Below are 17,789 nucleotides of genomic sequence, written 5' to 3' on the forward strand. Positions count from 1 at the left end.
CTGCACCTTCAATGTCTTTCTTAGTGTACCAAGTTAGACCAAAACAAAACTTAGTTTTATGTACTGTAAAATCTGTCTTCTTTCCTGCTGGCTGAATTGCTTTTTTCTGCTTAGAAACTAATTTTAATTGTAAGAATTGTTTAACTGTATTTAGTGTGTTTGTTTTTCTGTATCTTTAAATTGTTAATGAAGATATTTTGAGTTTTTATGTATTTTTGCCTTTTTGCAAAGTGAGAACTGAATTAATTGAGAAATATATCTCTAATGAAATTTGAGGAAATAAGTTTTAATGAAATGCAGAAAAAATTTATTTAATTTAATATTCTATATAAGGAAATCATGTGTACACATCAGATTTTTTTCAATTTTAAACATGCCCAAATGATTGTTAAAACATGACTTCATGAGTTCTAAATAATCTTCGATTGTGCTTAAATTACAGTAAAATTTGTGAAAATCTTAAGAGAACAAACACACATACCAAAAACTGGCAAAACAACTTTTGTCAAACTGGCAACAACACAAAAGCATCAAAACTGTCAAGCACAAGGTATTCATACAACAGAACTCGCACAAAGTGCAGATGTTCTATATCCAAAGTAAACAAACAACTGACATTGTCTAGATGTTTGCATGGGAAATTACCATTACACATGTACAGGGTAATCTTTTTTGAAGTGACAGTGTTTGTAGTCCCCTGTAGTGCGATCTAATAGCCGAAATGACACCAAACTTGGTATTTAGACTAATCAAGACATGGGGAAAAAGGATTCCGTGAAAAATAATTTAGTTAAAAAAATTTCCGCTAGAGAATTTTGTGGCACTGCTGTAGCTTAGAGAGAATTAGCATAAAACACGGGCATCAAAGAAAAATGCAAATGATGTGCAATGACAGTGCCAGTAATAGGGGCTATAAAAGCAGGTAGTAGACAGCTCTGACAAATAATTTCAGCTGAAGTAAACGAGCTCCAGTGGACATGCCAATCACGTTACCGGAACGTGCGTTACTGGTGAAGCTGTATTACATGAATCAATGTAATACATCCGCAGCTCTTCGGGAATTTCGAACCAGAAAAAAATTATGAAAGGGGCCTTTATCGCTGCATGGTCTTAAGAAAGTTATTAAGAAGTTCAAGGGGACCATTTGCGCTGGGAGAGGACGTAAACCAGTATCAGAAGATGCAATAACTGATGTGACAACTACAATTGTCGCAGGAAACTATTGCTGGTACTAGCAGCGCCCGGAGTGTAGCTCAACCATTGGACATGAATTATTCCAGGGTATAGAGAGTTTTTCGGCGCATTATTGGATTTTACCCCTACAAAATCAGCCGCTTGCACGAACTGAAACCAAGTGCAAGCGAGTAACATTTGCTCTATCATTTCTTGCCAGGGTAGAAATTGATGATGCTTTCAAATGGAACATTCTGTGGAAAGATAAGTGCCATTTTTATCTCAATGGGTCCGTAAACAGACAAAATAGCCAAATTTCCACACCCTGCACGAAATCTTTTTAAATTCCGCAAAAGTCACTGTTTGGTGTGGTTTCACAGCCGAATTCGTAATTGGAACATTCATTTTTGATACCATCACTCCGACAGGACTCCGAACGTGCATCTTTATGCAGGATGGGTGCTCCACACATTAGTAATAAGGTAAAGCAGCTGTTGTACCAAAACTTTACTGATGATACAGTCATAAGTCTCAGTTTTCCAGTTGCATTGCCGCCTCGTTCCCGACCTCAATCAATGTGATTTTTGGCTTTGGGGTTATTTGAAATCTCAAGTTTATGTTGGTTGAGTATCAAATTTGTCTATTTTAAAGGATAACATAACAAAGACAGGGCGGAATATTCCTCGTGATATGTTACATACAGCTTGGAGAACATTGTGCACAGAATGCACGGTGTTATTTCTGAGAACGGTGCTCACATTGAATGTGGTCTAATTCCTCACCGGGGAAGTTAATGTAGTAAATAAACATTAATAATTTAACTGTACGATTGTATGCCTTGATGTCACATGTCTTGATTAGTCTAAATACCAAGTTTGGTGCCATTTCAGCTATTAGATTGCGCTATAGGGCGCTCAAACACTGTCACTTTAAAAAAGATCACCCTGTATATTGGAAAGCCAAATGCTTTGAAAATTATTACATTGGCTAAATTTCATTAGTTATTATTAATATTAACCAGTAAATGTGATAATTGATTCACTTTACCTGTTTTAGTTGGTTATTAATTGCCACTTATTAATAATAACAGATTATATATCTGCTGTAAAATACTTGATGGTAGTAACATTTTTTCAAATCTCTGTCTGTGTGTTTACAAGTTTAATATTATTCCCAGCATCTTCATAGAGCATTCACTCATCTGTATTTAGGATGGCAGCGATGATGTTTTCAGGTTTCCAAAGGAGTGTATATTATTTATGCATGTAATGCAAGGTCTCCAAAAAATAGCACTTAAAATCTAGAGATCCAGATGGCTATAGTCTTTAGATATATGTCTGTCACCTAATAATAGTTACATCAGGAACCTCGTATTTGATCATTTTTGCTATGTTTCTTTAGGTGAAATCATGCCTTGTTTATGAAGAATACACAGTCAAAAAGGGGGATATAACCATACATTAAAATTTGGAATGTTTGAAAGAAACTGTTGTTCATGGTGTATTTGGTGGAATTGAGAAAAATGAAGCTCGCACGCACACACACAAAAAAAGAAAAAAAGAAAAACCCAAAATTGTGGTGTTAATATAAGTAATATTGATAAAAGTTTCTTCTGCAAGTTAGATGGTATGGAGCAACAATAAATTTGCATTTCTATACACAAAATTGGTAATTCCAGGATTATCATCAGTAAGCTCAAACAATCTGGTGTATTAATAAAAGATCTTTTGTATTAACATTGGCAAGACTGTGTGTTTTATGCTTTATAGGAGTGTTTCTAAAATTTTTCTCATCGTGAAACACTTTGTTTAAAATATTTAAGGAACATTAGAGTAAATTTAAGGTTTTAGTTATAATAAATGATAGACAGATATATGAACAAAATAAACATTTATTCCAATTTTTATATCATTTCCATAAGCAGTGTTTTCCAGTTTTTAATTTTCCATAAAGTGACATGCAAAACTAAATAAATGAAATAATAAAGTATTTTTCAATGATTTGTCAGATGCAGAATCAAATCCTTTTTTACATATGGATATTGTCACAGCATAATGTAAAAAATAACCCGTCTCGCACAAATACATTGTTGCAAAAGGAAGCAAAATATCAGTAGTTCATTTTGAAAAGTTCAAATATTCTTCTGACAGATGTGTATCCAAAATTCGTTTAACGTAGTTCTTTAAATTTTTTTATGCCGAAATCTTCATTTTTTCACAATCAGCCGTTCTTGTATCTATCAGCTTTACTTCCATCATGAAAGTATTTTGAATCTAAGAATTGTCTTTCTGATAATGTAGGAAATATTGACCAAGGGAAAGTCATGCAAATATTTCATTGTAAACTCTGTCTTTCTTTTTTAAACTTTTTTTCATTTAAAAATCATCTGAGGTAGGAAAACAAATTTATGCTCTTTTAATGAAAAAGTTCAGAATATCATCTTTCTCTGAAAGAAGTAATTTTACTTGTTTTAATAAAAATGGAAGTGGTTCTTCCTTGTAATTAGAATTTTTTCAAGGAACGCAATGTAGAAAATGCTGCTACTAGTATCAAACTGATAGTGTGACATGAAACAAAATATCACGGCAAAATAATAACTCATCAAACTTGCTTTTGGTTCCAAAGAACTTTTTCTTATTCCAGCAAACATGGCATAGCTGTCACAGTTGTCAGTCATACCCTACTTATTGGACAGAATTTGAGATATAGCAAGTCAAGAAAGGTACAGTTGCACATGTGTGAATATGGAGCTGAGTCAGAAAAATCAGTAACAAGATATCCGTTCATGTTAAAGTTCTAACATTTAATTTATACAAGTTTCATTGATGGCAAAATAGCTGGTCGCCTAGCAACAGAGGTTTTACTTATGCTATTTGCAACCATAAAACCATCATCTGAACACTTCTGGATGAAACAATATAGAAATGCAAACTAGTACAAACGAAATATGCCCCAAATTATATAGTTGACTATGAGTGGCTTGCCTTTTTGGGTGTGCATGCAAAGAGCTGTATTTGAACAGCATTTGTATCTCCCATAGTTTTCCTAGTTATGAATTCAGTAGGATGATATTTAAAATAATAAAATATTTTAAATTGCATAAGGGCCAATTCTTCTTGTTTTACTGGCAGACTTGGGTTTTTATAACACATCTCCTAGTTGACCACCAAATCTCCAAGTCTTTAATTTTTAGCCGTTACTAAGGAAAATATATAATAGCATTGAATGATATTTATTGAATTAATGAAACGTAAATTGTTGAGGTTCCGTTCTTCATCCGTAATGGTTTTATAATATTTTTCTATTATACTTATCAAGTTTTATTTGCATTAGTCGTATTTAAAAGTGTTTTGATACATAAAAACATTTGTGTATTTATGAATTTCTCACTATAAAAGTGTAATAATTTGTGTGTGTAAAATAAAAATATGTAAAGCAAACTTATATTTTTTAATTGGCTATTTCCTTTTATTCTGCATTTTAATTTGGGTGCTTTCTCTTTCTATCCTAAAAATACCAACTCTTCATACCATATCAATCCAAACTGTGTCATGCCAAAATTAATGCACATCATAGATCTTGCATAATGCTGTGATGCAGACACTTGAATGCATCATATACTTTCCCACTTGCCTGCATGAAAGTAACAAACACATTGTGGGGTGCATATTGTACTCATAATAATGTGTGTTAGATAATGTGTCTAAAGAACTATTATCCAGTAATAAAATTAGGTTAAATTTACAGCTATTCCAGCATTAAAAATTCTTATATTTATAGTCTTTCTTTAAAATAGGCATTTCGAGGTCATTGCAAGTGTCATCATTCTATCTGTTCTATCATACTTCTGTAGTGTATAACATCCATGCATATACATATATATACATATATGTATATTGGGCATTATAAAGTCAATTCAAGTCTATTTTGTCCAGCACGATAATATAAACATTTCACATGTGAAACGTGATAAAATGCTTCGTAGTAGTAGACTTCATGGGCTTATTAATTTTTATCTAATGATTCTCTGTTCTCACCAAAGATTTGGGTTAAATCATCTTGAAAGTTATTAATAATACATAATCTGTCATTTTTTCATTATCTTTAGAATTAATTGATTAGCTCAAATTCACATTGCATTGTGTCTAGCAATTTCACTTAATTTTTGTTTTGTAGTTGACGAATATAATCTTAATTAGAAATTATGATATTTTTGGCCATTTAAATAATGGTGTAGGATTAATTAACCTGTAAATTGTAATATGCATTCATAAGTAGATTGCTATTATAAATTTTAATACATCGAAGAAATGTTAATAATAGCATCACCTATAAGTTGCCAGTATAATTATCTGTAATACTTGTAATTGGTAGTTTTTAATACAGTTAAAAGTCGTTAATCCGGATTATCGATTTTTCCGGATTATAGATCATCAGTTTAAATCTTGCAAGATCGCATGCAGAAATTCTAAAATTAAAAATATGAAACCGTAATTTATGAAATAAAGAATAATTATGATCTAAAGGGTATCAAAATTTACAAAAAAAAAAAAAGAGCTTAATATGTATTTGTTTACTTTATTAAACATTTCTTTTAATGTAAGTTGTTTAAGTTGCTTTGTTTTATGTGATAATATTTTCTCTTTAATTCTATAAACAGACATAATTTCTTGTTCAATTACAAAGTTCCGCTGTTCAAGTCCCGTAATTGCTGTGCCGAGAATACCGACTAACTTGTCAATCGAAATTTTTTCGTTTTCACTAACCTCTCTGTCACCTTCTTCATGTCTTTATCCATTTTTTGCAGCAATTCCACTTTTTGTTTGATGGACAAACATACTTTCGTTTTGTAGATCCTTTGGGAGCTCCAGCATCGGAAATTCTATTTGACATAATCGAAAGTTCAAATTTACTTTTATAAAATTGCTCTTACACTCTAAAAAATAATAAGCCGGATCCAGTTTGAAGATTAAGGAACAACGCAATCATCAACATTAACTGAAATGGATAATTAGATAATTTTAGCTTATACCGTCCGTCATACATGAAACGCGCACGCGAAAACGTATTCTGCGCTTGCGCACACGCATATGCGCAGTCGTAACGGTCTTACGCGCACGCGTAAACGCCTATGCGCATGTGTCAACGCGGCACATGCGCAGAAAGTTTTTAGCTTTGAGGTCTGGATTATAGATCATTCCGGATTATGGGTGTCCGAATTAACGACTTTTGAGTGTATATATATCTTACTACTACTTATGCTATTCTTATCACTGCATGGGTATGAGGGTTTAAGTTTGGTAAATTCATATAGCATGAAGACAATTTATTAGCTGGTAGGTGTCACTGTTCAAACTAACGGGCAAATACTGGCTTGTAGAAATACATTGTTCGTATTTAACATATATCTAAAACAAGCATTGTATCAATGTTAACTATTATGTCATAATTATTACTTAGGTGATAGAAATTTGGTTTAAATAGTAGGTGTCAGATTAGCTGTGCTAGGTTGCTCTGTGGCCCAGTAGAGGTTAGAGTACATGAACATCTGTTTTACAAATTGTTTGATCATGCCCTTATTTATTTCCTCAGTTATTCTGCAACAGAATCGTTTGTTTTGCGATGTACATCACATTTTTTATCGCACATTCTGCTGTGCTGTTCTATTAATATTTTCTCAGCGTTTATTTCTGACAGTAGGTGTGATAAGGCCCTTATGAATATTATTTTCCTGCTTTTTAAAAATAGTAGATGAATTTTCCTTTTTAATTATATTCCTGACTCTACTTTCAGATGTTTGTCCGTGATAATATAAAATTTAAAATTATTATTAAAGTGGATGTCATCTGTTTATTCTTTAGCAGTTGTACATTATCAGAATTAAGCAATTGTCTTCAGTTTTGTTTCTTATGCTTAATTGTGGCATTTATTTTGCTTTATAATTTAATGGCAGAATTAAAAATACTTCTGCATTTTCTTTGAACAAACTTTTGAATGAAATTAATCAGTATTTGACCACATCAGTCATTTTTTTTAATTCTCTTTACAAGACAAATCATAGATTCACTGTACGAATTATCTAATTCTGTTGTAATAATTTGAATGTCCTAACTAAACACCATAGTTGTCTCATGAAAATTAAGAGAGAAGCATTTGTTATTATTTACCTCTATGAAGTATCTGTTTATCCTTAAGTACAGCTATAATCTAAGTATTAATTTTATATGTTAAAATGTGCTTTTAATGGAATTTTTTTTTCAAGAAATCCTGTTACAGGTGAAGTTTTGGGGAAGAGTAATATTTTAAGGAAAAACATTTGTAAAATGAACAGATACGTTATTTGTTATGTATAAAATTGTATAGAAAATGAGCTTCTATTATGCATTAATATGCTTTGGTCTTGCAAGTGCTTAAAATGTGTAATACAATATTTTCCACAAGCAACTAAAACTGGGAATCTTAAGTTATTGCTTTTATGCGATAAATAGCTCTAATGGTAATTTTTCTCTTTGTACATATTTTTTTCTTACTGATATTGGTAGAGAAAAATTTTTGAAATGAAAAACAAAAGTTTTTATTTTAATAGAAAAATTTATTAAATATATTCATTTAATGTAAAATTTATGTAAGTTTTTATAATTTCAAAGTAAAAATTTAGAAATAGCAGAATTTTAATATTTCCAATATAAGGAAAATTTTGAATCAAAATGATTATATTTTAATGCTAAGTAAAATTTATGTATTTATTAATTTTTTATAAGTTCTGGTACATTCCTGATTGGTTCTGGATTTACAAAGGTAGCACATGTCACTAATATAATGGTACCTTGGTATATATCATTATTCTTCCAGATATGTGGATTTACACCAAATGAACTTTTCCAATGATAAGTAAAGGGACAATAAGTTATCATTCTTTAAAAAAAAATCCTGTTATTATTATAACATTATTTAATGCTCAAATACAAATGAAGTGAAATATGTACTGTACATATAAATGAAAATTTGCTGCTATATTTGTTTATCTCTTATCTTCTATCAAGTCTGTGCTTGGACCTGGTTTAGGGTCAGCAAATTTGACCCTTACTAAAAATCTGTCCAAAGAGGTTTGCTTCTGATTTACCATCAGAGGCTGCTGTACATTTACTGTAGTGCTTTTGTGCAAAATTAGTTACAGCATTGTCTCTAAGCAAGGATAGTAAGCACAGTCAAACTCATTGAACATGAGTCATATTCCAAATAAAAGTTTCCCCTTCCAAACAGGACTTATTTAGAAACAGACTAGAACATGTAAAATAGTAGTATTGTACATGTAAAGTATCCTGTATTTTGTACATGTAATTCACTTCACATGTACAAAATACAGCTTTTTTTTTTTATTATTATTAATCTTTGATAGAAGAAACATGTTTTTATCAATTCTATTGTAATTATAAGAAAAGCAGAAATTATAATCTAAAACTAATGAAATTATTAGTTTTAAAACCATGGGATTGAGATGGACAGTTTCAAATGAGGAAAAACGATATTGTCACTTAAATTATTGTGCATTTACTACGATTTTTGTGTATCTTTTAGGCAGTTTTTCAGATGTCTTTTTGAGGAATTATGTACTGTGTTAATGTCCTTGCAAGCAGGAATGCTATAGCAACCTGAACTGTAAAAAGTGGAGGGAACAATATCTGACTTAATATTACTTAGGCAGATCAGTAAGATTTTTCCACTTTGTAGTCACTCTTGCATTATGTGGTTTAGCATTAATTTGCTAAGAAATCACATCAATTCTGTTGATTAATGCTAGTCCCTTGATTGTTAAAGACAATTTCAAACTATTCGAAACAGTAAATGTCTGCATTAATGGTTTATTTTCTAACAGTCAAGTTAAACCATGCTTTCTATACCCCACGCCATTCTGAGCAAAGCCTGCTTTCTCTTTTGAGCTAATCCACTATCTTTTTCTCCAGTCGCAAGCACCTCATGAAAGGCTCTACTCATTTCTTTTGAACAAAAGTGCAAATCCATGGATAATCCTTGCTCATGATTTCCAGCTGAATGTTCTCATGCAGTCAAAATGTTTGCATGAGAAACCTTTCATTTCAATTAATCTATGCGCTCTGAAGCTTTTTTTTTTTTTTTTTTTTCCTCTCTCTCTCTCTTCTTATTCTTGATTGCTAATACATAGGTTTAATATTATCAGCATCATTATCATTTTTCACCTTTCTCAATCTCTTACGTTTGGGCTGAACCAGATGATTAAAATTTATACTTTAAAACACATCTTTAACTTTCTTAATCCTTTCTTTAATTCACTGGTTGCAGCTTTGTGTCATTTTCACGCGAGTGAAACTTGTAAAGCATAATATCAAGAATGTATAGCGCATCATGAGATGTGATATACTTACTGATAAAATTAACTATAAATTTGAAATTTGGAGAGAAAATGCAGAATACAATAGAAGTTTAAAAAAATTCAATCACAAAATCACTTCAGTATTTTCTATATATACTTATGGCATGTAGTGTGTGTCCCATGTGTAGTTAATTCTTTTATCATTCTGAATCCAGTCTGATTTTCAGCTGGAAAAATGTCGCCTATAGTCTTCCTGCTCAGCTCAAAATTTTTTTTGTCTAATAGTATAATATATAATAGTAATAATAAGAGTCTAATAATAATACCAGAGCTTCTAATTATAGTTTATGGGCTAAATTTAAAGCGTATACAGCTTGATAAGTTGTTTTATGGGATTCAAATCAAATCATTTAAACTGTTTGTTTCCTTTGGTAATTTTGATATTTTCTGTACATGAAAGAAAAATTAAACTTTAAAATTTTTGTTCGTTATTAACATTAAAGATATCTTTAATGTTTGTATAGTAGTACTACTTGAAGTCATCATCAAAGATCGTATTTTTCCTTCTTCATCATCTTATATTTCTTCTTGAAAAAATGTCCATTGATAATATTTTTATGTATTAATATTTAATATTTTTGTTGTTGATAATATTTTTATTGATTGTAATAAAATGGCAAATTCTTGATGTGGGACTTCAATAATTCAATAACATCATTGAAGTGATCACGTTAAGTAATGACCGCTGTCGTATAGATCTTGATTTGATTACTTTTCTTCACATAATGAATTCAGATATGAAGTGCAGAATTTCTTTTTAGGCTTCTTTATCTGTTGTGTGCATTACTGTATGTTCTAAATATATTTAAACTTAAAAGAATAATTTTTATGCTTTATAAATTGTATTAAAATTTGTTTCTTACTTAAATTAATAGACTTATTTTAAAAAAATCGTGTGCTTAATTTTTTAACTGCAATTTCTACCTTTTTTTATTAGTTTATGACAATGATGAAATGTTAGTTCCTAAAAACACTTCTGTTATTGTGGCTCGAGTTCCGGTTGCTGCGGGAAACAAAAAAAGCTGGTAAGATATACTTATTTCTGATACTTTGTTTTTGTGGTCTTATCATTAAGTTTATTCAATGTGAAATTGTACAATGAGAAATTCATTATGTTGATATAACCAAGTATTTTTATGAAATTATGTGATATAATACAACAATTCAGAGAAGTCTAAGAGATACATTTTTCTGTTTTTCTCTTTTCATCAGTCAGACTTACTTGAAGAGAATTATTTTTGACAGTAGCACTGTGAGAAATGAAGGCTATACTTGAATACAGAAATTTTATTATTATGTTTTTTATTCCTTATAATTAAATATTTTTATTCCTGTATCTAAATCCATTTTACAAAATAACTGCAAATTACACTGCTTTTCCCCCTCTCAATAAAGCAGTTTATAGAATACATTTTACAAAAGAATAAAGTGTTCTCCCCTTTCAATTAAGTAGTTTATAGAAATCTATCAATACTTGCCATCCAAAAGTAAATATTTTGGATGGAAAATAACAAAACCTTAACCTGCAGATAAGAATTTAACTTTACGTTTTGGGAAAAAATTGTGTATGACTCAATATAAGTTAGAAATAGCAAATGAATATTACTGAGCCTATCTTTTTAGAAAACTAAGACTCCATCTTACAAGTCGCAGGATAAAGGAAAACTTGCATGAGAAGAAACTGAAGCTTCTGATAATTTGAAGGGGTTTTGCTAAAACATGCAAGAACAAATTAGCAGCAATATCTGCCATGTGTGCTCTTCAGAAATTCTCATTTTTTGCCCTACTCGCAAAGCCAGGTGATTAGAGAGTGGATTGCTCATGTGCATGTCGATTATGGGAAAACTGGATGTAAAACAGTAATGCTGGAAATGAATTTTTATGGAATTATTGTATTGTAAAATAATTATAGCATGAAGCAATTTATTCAAAGTTTCCAAGAAAAGTTTTTAAAAAAATATATATGAGCATAATATTTACACTGCTCGACATTGAAAATGCAACACCAAGAAGGAGTGGTCGGAAATATATGCAAAATGTAGAGTAGACGCACGTCACCGAGTTATGTGAATGATGTGAAATATGCAGCTCTCCGACGCACATGAAGTAAGATATAAGGGGAGGAGCGTGCAAAATGGGCAATATTCGTGTCGTTATTTCTGCCAGACGAATTATTGAAGAAAGTGGGTTTTTGTCCCGGAGGATACGTGTAATAGGAGAGAATGCCTGTCCGCCGTCAACGAAGGCACTTCCAGCAGATAGACAATTTTACGAGGGGTATGGTGATCAGACTGCGAAGTGCGGGTTGGTCCTTACGTCAAATCGCAGCTGATACCCACATGGATGCGAGCACGATGCATCGGCTATGGCAAACATGGTTGGAACAAGGAAATGTGGGAAGGAGGAGGGATGCAGGTGCAGCCAGAGTGAGGTCAGCACATGTGGATCAACGCATCTGCCAACAAGCGGCCCCGCAAGTCACTTGTACCACGATTCTGCAGCATGTGCAAGATACCCTGGATGTTGTTCCTGTGTCAATCAAAACCATTTCCCGTCGATTGGTTGAACGTGGCTTGCGTTCACGGTGTCCGTTAAGAAGACTGCCATTGGCCCCACAGCATAGACGCCAATGTTTAGAATGGTACTGGACTGGAGCGACGTGGATGACAGAACGGCGAAACGTCATGTTCTCAGATGAGTCACACTTCTGTTTATCCGTTGACAGTCGCCGCATGTGGCGTTGACGTGGAGACAGATCTAATACGGCAGCAACTGTAAAACGCCCCCATTGCGTGAATACGTGGCATAATGGTTTGGGGCGCTATTGCCTACAATTCCAGGTCACCTTTAGTTCGTATTCAGGGCACTATGATGGCCCAACGATTCTTGGATAATGTACTGCGGCCGGTGCCAATCCCCTACCTTCAAGGGCTGCCTAATGCAATTTTATTTAATATAAAATTCTAAAGCAGTTTTTCGAATCATTTCACATTTGGAACCATCTAAACCAGTCCTATCGAGTATTTCCTTTTTCGACTTTTTGTCTGAGAGTGGAAAACAGGCAGCCCCTTTCTGCCTTTCAACAAATTTTCTTTCTCATCAGCGATACTTCTGCAATGTTGCTGGCTCTTTTCATGGGCCATCAGATGGGAATACTAAGTTCTGCATTCTCAGCTTCCATGTCTCACAAAATGTTAAGAAAATAATAGTAAAAACTATCACCAAAGAAAATAGGGCCTGGAATAAATATTATTGAATGAATATTTATTTCTTGAATTTTATGAATATTTATTTCTTGGAGAGAACAAATTTTTGCTCTAGTAATGATTTCGTATTCATTAAGTGTTATGATTAATTAGCTTGTTAATGCATTATATTATATATCAGATTTTGTCATATTATATTTTTCATATGAAAAAAAGTTATGATGCAGATTTGATATTAAGAGTCTGGAAAATGGTTTCTACCTACGTATATTTTTTACATTTATACTTAAGAACAAGTTCTTTGAGTATCAGCATTGGTTTGTAATCCCTTCTATTCGCGGAAATGTTTGGCCTGACTAGAATTGCCGGTTTTGCTTTACCTTTTAACTCGAGTAAAGACGAAACACCTTCGTATTTACGCATTTTGATTAATTATTGTTCATTGAACGGGAGTTGATTTGTTCCCCTTGAAAAGTCAACTAATTTCCGATCAATGACAATGATTACATGTTTTTAATTTTTCCTTTTACAATTGAAATTTTGTTCTTCATGATGATTTAATTCCAGTCCCCGTTAAAACATTATTAACATTTTACTTTCAAGTTACTTCAAAACATCTTTCAAAATATAACTTACCAGTATGGATTCGCTCTTTTAAAATAATTCTACTTAATTAAACTTAGGAGATAATATAATCAATTAATCAATATTGATTAGGAAATAAATTTTATATATATATTGAGAAATTTTATTAATAATTATATTTAATTATTTTTACAGGGATAAACCTGATCTGCCTTTGCCAGTGGATGATGTAAGTATCGAATATTGAGAATTTATTGTATCGAGTTTTTCCATTTTTAAAAAAAAATTGTCGTTCTCCCTCTCCTAAGGCAAGGTTATAGCTCTTAGGTACAATCAGTCTGTGAGTGCTAGTGTTTTCTCTGTGGTAATTAACATCAATTTGTATGATTGGCAATAGAAATAGCATGTGAAAACAATTCCAGCATTGAGCATTTTATGAATATCGTTCAGGAAACTATGAAATTATAACAGCAGGGCAAAGTTTCAAAAGCTGTCCAGAAGCTTATAAATGTAAAGCAGTGTTAATTTCAGATGCAATTTTATTTTTAATTGTGTTCCAAAATCAGGTTGATGTTCATTTGTGTTAAAGAATGTCTTCAAACTGTAGATGAAAAAAATTTTGCTGTTAATACTAGAGGAGCTTCTAAGAACATAAGCTGTAACTTTGCTAGCAGACTTTTAGTTCCTTGCAGACAGAGAAAGGCAAACAGAGATACAGTAATTATTCCTCATACACGTAACAAGGATTATATACATCATTTAAATGTCTTCATTCAGTTTGTTGAGGATTTCCATCTGCAGGGGAAGGAACCATTTCATATGTCATGGTTTTATAGTATGAAAAGGAAAATGAAACATTATGTGAAAGTCTGAATGCAAATCTCTATAGCTGTCACTTGGTGATATTTCAGAAGTAAGATCTAAAATGTATATTGGACAAATGTTTAGTTATTTTGGGTAGGGGCTGAGGAATATAATTCAATACAAGTGTTATTAAACTCAGTGACACTTCTAAGGCAGTGATAAACATTTTCATTCCCAGTTTTCACTCAACCAACTTGCTACAGCCAGAGGGGGAAAAAAAACATACATCTTAATGATAAATGGTTTCTTATTTTACCAGGAAACAAGAAATAAAGGAGTTTGTTGGTATATTAAACTTTCAATTACTATTCATTAATTGAAATCCAGAGTTGCCAACTCTCCCGATTTCTGACCCTTCTCCCACCAATCCAATTTACAGTATGTTTCTCCCAACTTTCTCTTTTTCTTAAAATTTCACACAATTTTTATGTAGCTTTGTTATTTGCACCCCCCCCCCAAAAAAAAAAGTGGTTTTGTGCGACTGAAAGAACTTGGTTTTTCTCTAGATCACATATAAAAGAAAAAGTAGTTTCATCAGTGAGAAAATATGGCATGCTCCTGCTTTGTGAGTGAGAGCGTGTGTCCTAAGGCATAATGTTTCAATTCTCCGATGATCATCGAACGTCACTGCATGCCATCTGGCATATATTAGCCAATGGGCAGAAAACAAGATCAAAGTATTTTCATTCATCTTGTCGCTGAGGGGAGTGAGTGCATGTGCTTTTGAGAAATAGTTTTAAGAAATTACAATCTTTTGTTTTAGTTATGTCTGTGAAAAAATTTACTTTTCTAAAACCGTACACAGATGACTTTCCCTCTGTTTTTTCTTCAAGTAAGTGTAATACATTTGCAATGTGTACCCTTTTTTCACTGTGATTTTTCGATTTTGTACGGTGGAATAGCCAGTGTCTAAAACGTGCACAGGGCTGATCATAGTGGAAGGCAAGATGGTGCACAATACGTGGGCGGCAAAATGATTATCAAACATATATTCCTCTAAAAAAGGGGGGTCCAATTTTAATCTGTTACATGGGCACCTATCGGTCGGTACTGCACGTGCACACACAAAAACACAAGGGCAAAGTGAGTTCTATTGAAGAAAACGAAAAATTAAATTTTTCAACAAACAAACAAAGGACCATAAAATTATTAATGCAGAATGCCTGTTCTCTGCCTTTTTACTGGAGCACAACCTGCTCCTGAATGCATTGGATCATGCAGCAGCATTATTTAGAAAAGTGTTTCTAGATAGTGAAATCACTAAGAAATACTCAATTGCTAAGACCAAAACGGTTGCAATTTTTAAAGAAATGGGTATGAAAAATAAATTTTCAGTTATTGCATTAACCTTTTAAAGACGGGATGACCATTATAGTGGCCATAGAGTCCTCTCTTTGAAAAGACGGGGTTGTCCACTTTAGTGGCCATGTCTTTTTTCCCCCATTTTCCAGGCTGAAAAGTGGGGTTAAATGTCAAATTTGACTTTCCTAGGGTTTTAACCACTTATCTCTTTCAAAAGTCTTCCTTTTGCGACATAGATGCACCCCTCTGAGAATCCATTAAACTACACACAAGAATCTTTGTTGCAAATAGAAGGTGATTTCTTAAAGGGGGGAAAACATTCGGTTCAAAATTCCCCATCCTTTGGTAGCTTTTACTGCTACCAAAGCCCCGGTTAAAGCAGTTCCATTCTGCCTCTTTATGGATGGAAGCAAGAATATCGATTCAAAACTGTATCCAATTGTTGTTTCCTTTTTAATCCAATGTCTTCAGAAATTGAGTGTAGTTTACTTTATGTCCCTACTTTAGAAGGACATTTGACAGTAGAAGGACTTTAATGTATCATAGCTAATTATTAAAGAAGATGCAATTTCTCTGGCTACTTAGCACTTGGTGCTGATAATGTGGCAGTAATGATAGGCTTGAAGACTGGTGTTGCAGGCATTTTTTAAAAGGAAAATTCAGATTTGCAAATTATGAGGTGCACATGTCATCTCTTAAATTTAGTAGCTGGAAAAGGGCAAATAAGTGTGGATGAACACATTGTTGATATTTATTATTATCTTGAAAGGAGTTCTAAAAGGAAGGGCAATTTTAATTGGTATTTAAAAAAAAAAAATCAAAATGTACTTTTCTATGAATTCTTTGATCTTAATGCCATTTTTTAACACTAATGAATCATGATCATTATGTTGAAATTCTTCGATGCTTGTGTATCTCCATTGGTTGATACCAAGAAAAGTGCAAAAGCTTCAGTCAGTTTTGAATAAAATAATCTGGACTTTTAAGTCAGCCTACACTCCTGAAAGGAATATATCAATATATGAAAGCTTATTATTGTGGAAAGAAAGATTTGATTTCACTAATACATCCCTGCTAAACAATACCAATATGAAATTAAACTTTATAAATTAGATTATATATGTAACTCTATTGTTTATACAGGGAAAGAAAAATACTTAAAAGTAATTTCAGGATTATATGGGGAAAGATTTTTTAACTCTGTACTTGAAGAACTTTCTGGTCAAGGATACCTTTTAGGTATTTATCGTTTTTTCATTTCTCTATCATTGGCAGATCAATTTTTTTTAGACTTGGAACAAATACTTTTGGCGCACTGTAATGAGAAGAGAAAAAAAGAGGAATGCCTGAAAATTTTTCACTGCCCAAAATAAAAATTGGTGATTTGTTGGTTTTGGAGAAAAAGAATCTAAACTTAACTGCTTTCGAAGATAGATAGGAAGTACTAATTATTTTGACAATGCGGAATGCAAACAAATGTGAAAAGAAGATCAGACTACATGAAAATTCTATCCTGAAACCAGATTGCATTTTAGAATACAATAAAAATATGAGAAGAATAGACTTAAGTGATGCCATAATAAATCAATATCGGTCTTTCAGGAAAATTGTATTAAAAAAATAAACAGTATAAAAAATTGTTAATATCTTGGATATGGCTATTTTTAATGCTAAGATTCTTTAAAAAAAGTCAAAACAATCTTCCACTTCTTAACTATCGTCTTAACTTAGTTAATCAAATTATCTCACAGTTTTCCTCTAGAAACAGCAGTGTTAATGGTATACGAAAATCAACAAGAGCATTATAAGTCCTTTCAAACAAAATGAGAGTGCGATTTCAGGTTTTCATTTGTTTATATTCCCCTCAAAAATTCTTCAAAAAGCCAAATGAGCAATATGAATGCAAGGATAAGACACTGTGTGCAGGTCTGTGTTTTCAACTTTATCGCACATAATGTCAGATGTCACTAATAGGCAAGTAAATACTGAAAAAACAAAAGCGCAAAATTAAAACATTTAAACTAAAAGAAAAACCTAAGTATATGAAGTATGTAAATAAAATATATATATATATATATAAAACATATACTATATAGAAAATTGTTAAGCAATGTGTACATCTTTCTGTAATTTCATGGATTTAGACTTACTAGCATAAAACTAATAGTAGTAGGAAGCTTAGTAACGCGGGAAAATTGCTTGCAAAAATGCAGCTGGCCCTAGCAGTACGTCCTCATTTGTACCTTCTG

The 17,789-nt window shown here is 32.2% G+C and overlaps 1 protein-coding gene across 3 annotated transcripts in view; it reads left to right on the top strand.

Annotated features, from left to right (window-relative positions):
* snama (something that sticks like glue) overlaps positions 1 to 17,789 on the top strand; it is a 112,843-nt gene that overhangs the window by 56,758 nt on the left and 38,296 nt on the right. For all 3 annotated transcript variants that reach the window (XM_085810573.1, XM_085810574.1, XM_085810575.1), the window contains exons 3-4: positions 10,521 to 10,608; positions 13,570 to 13,603. In XM_085810573.1, coding sequence (XP_085666699.1) covers positions 10,521 to 10,608; positions 13,570 to 13,603 — 122 coding nt within the window. The remainder of the gene's footprint in view (positions 1 to 10,520; positions 10,609 to 13,569; positions 13,604 to 17,789) is intronic.

This window comes from Stegodyphus dumicola, chromosome 2, assembly GCF_044657685.1.
Source record: "Stegodyphus dumicola isolate Sdum_Otavi_A_Nest chromosome 2, ASM4465768v1".
Lineage (NCBI taxonomy): Eukaryota > Metazoa > Arthropoda > Arachnida > Araneae > Eresidae > Stegodyphus > Stegodyphus dumicola.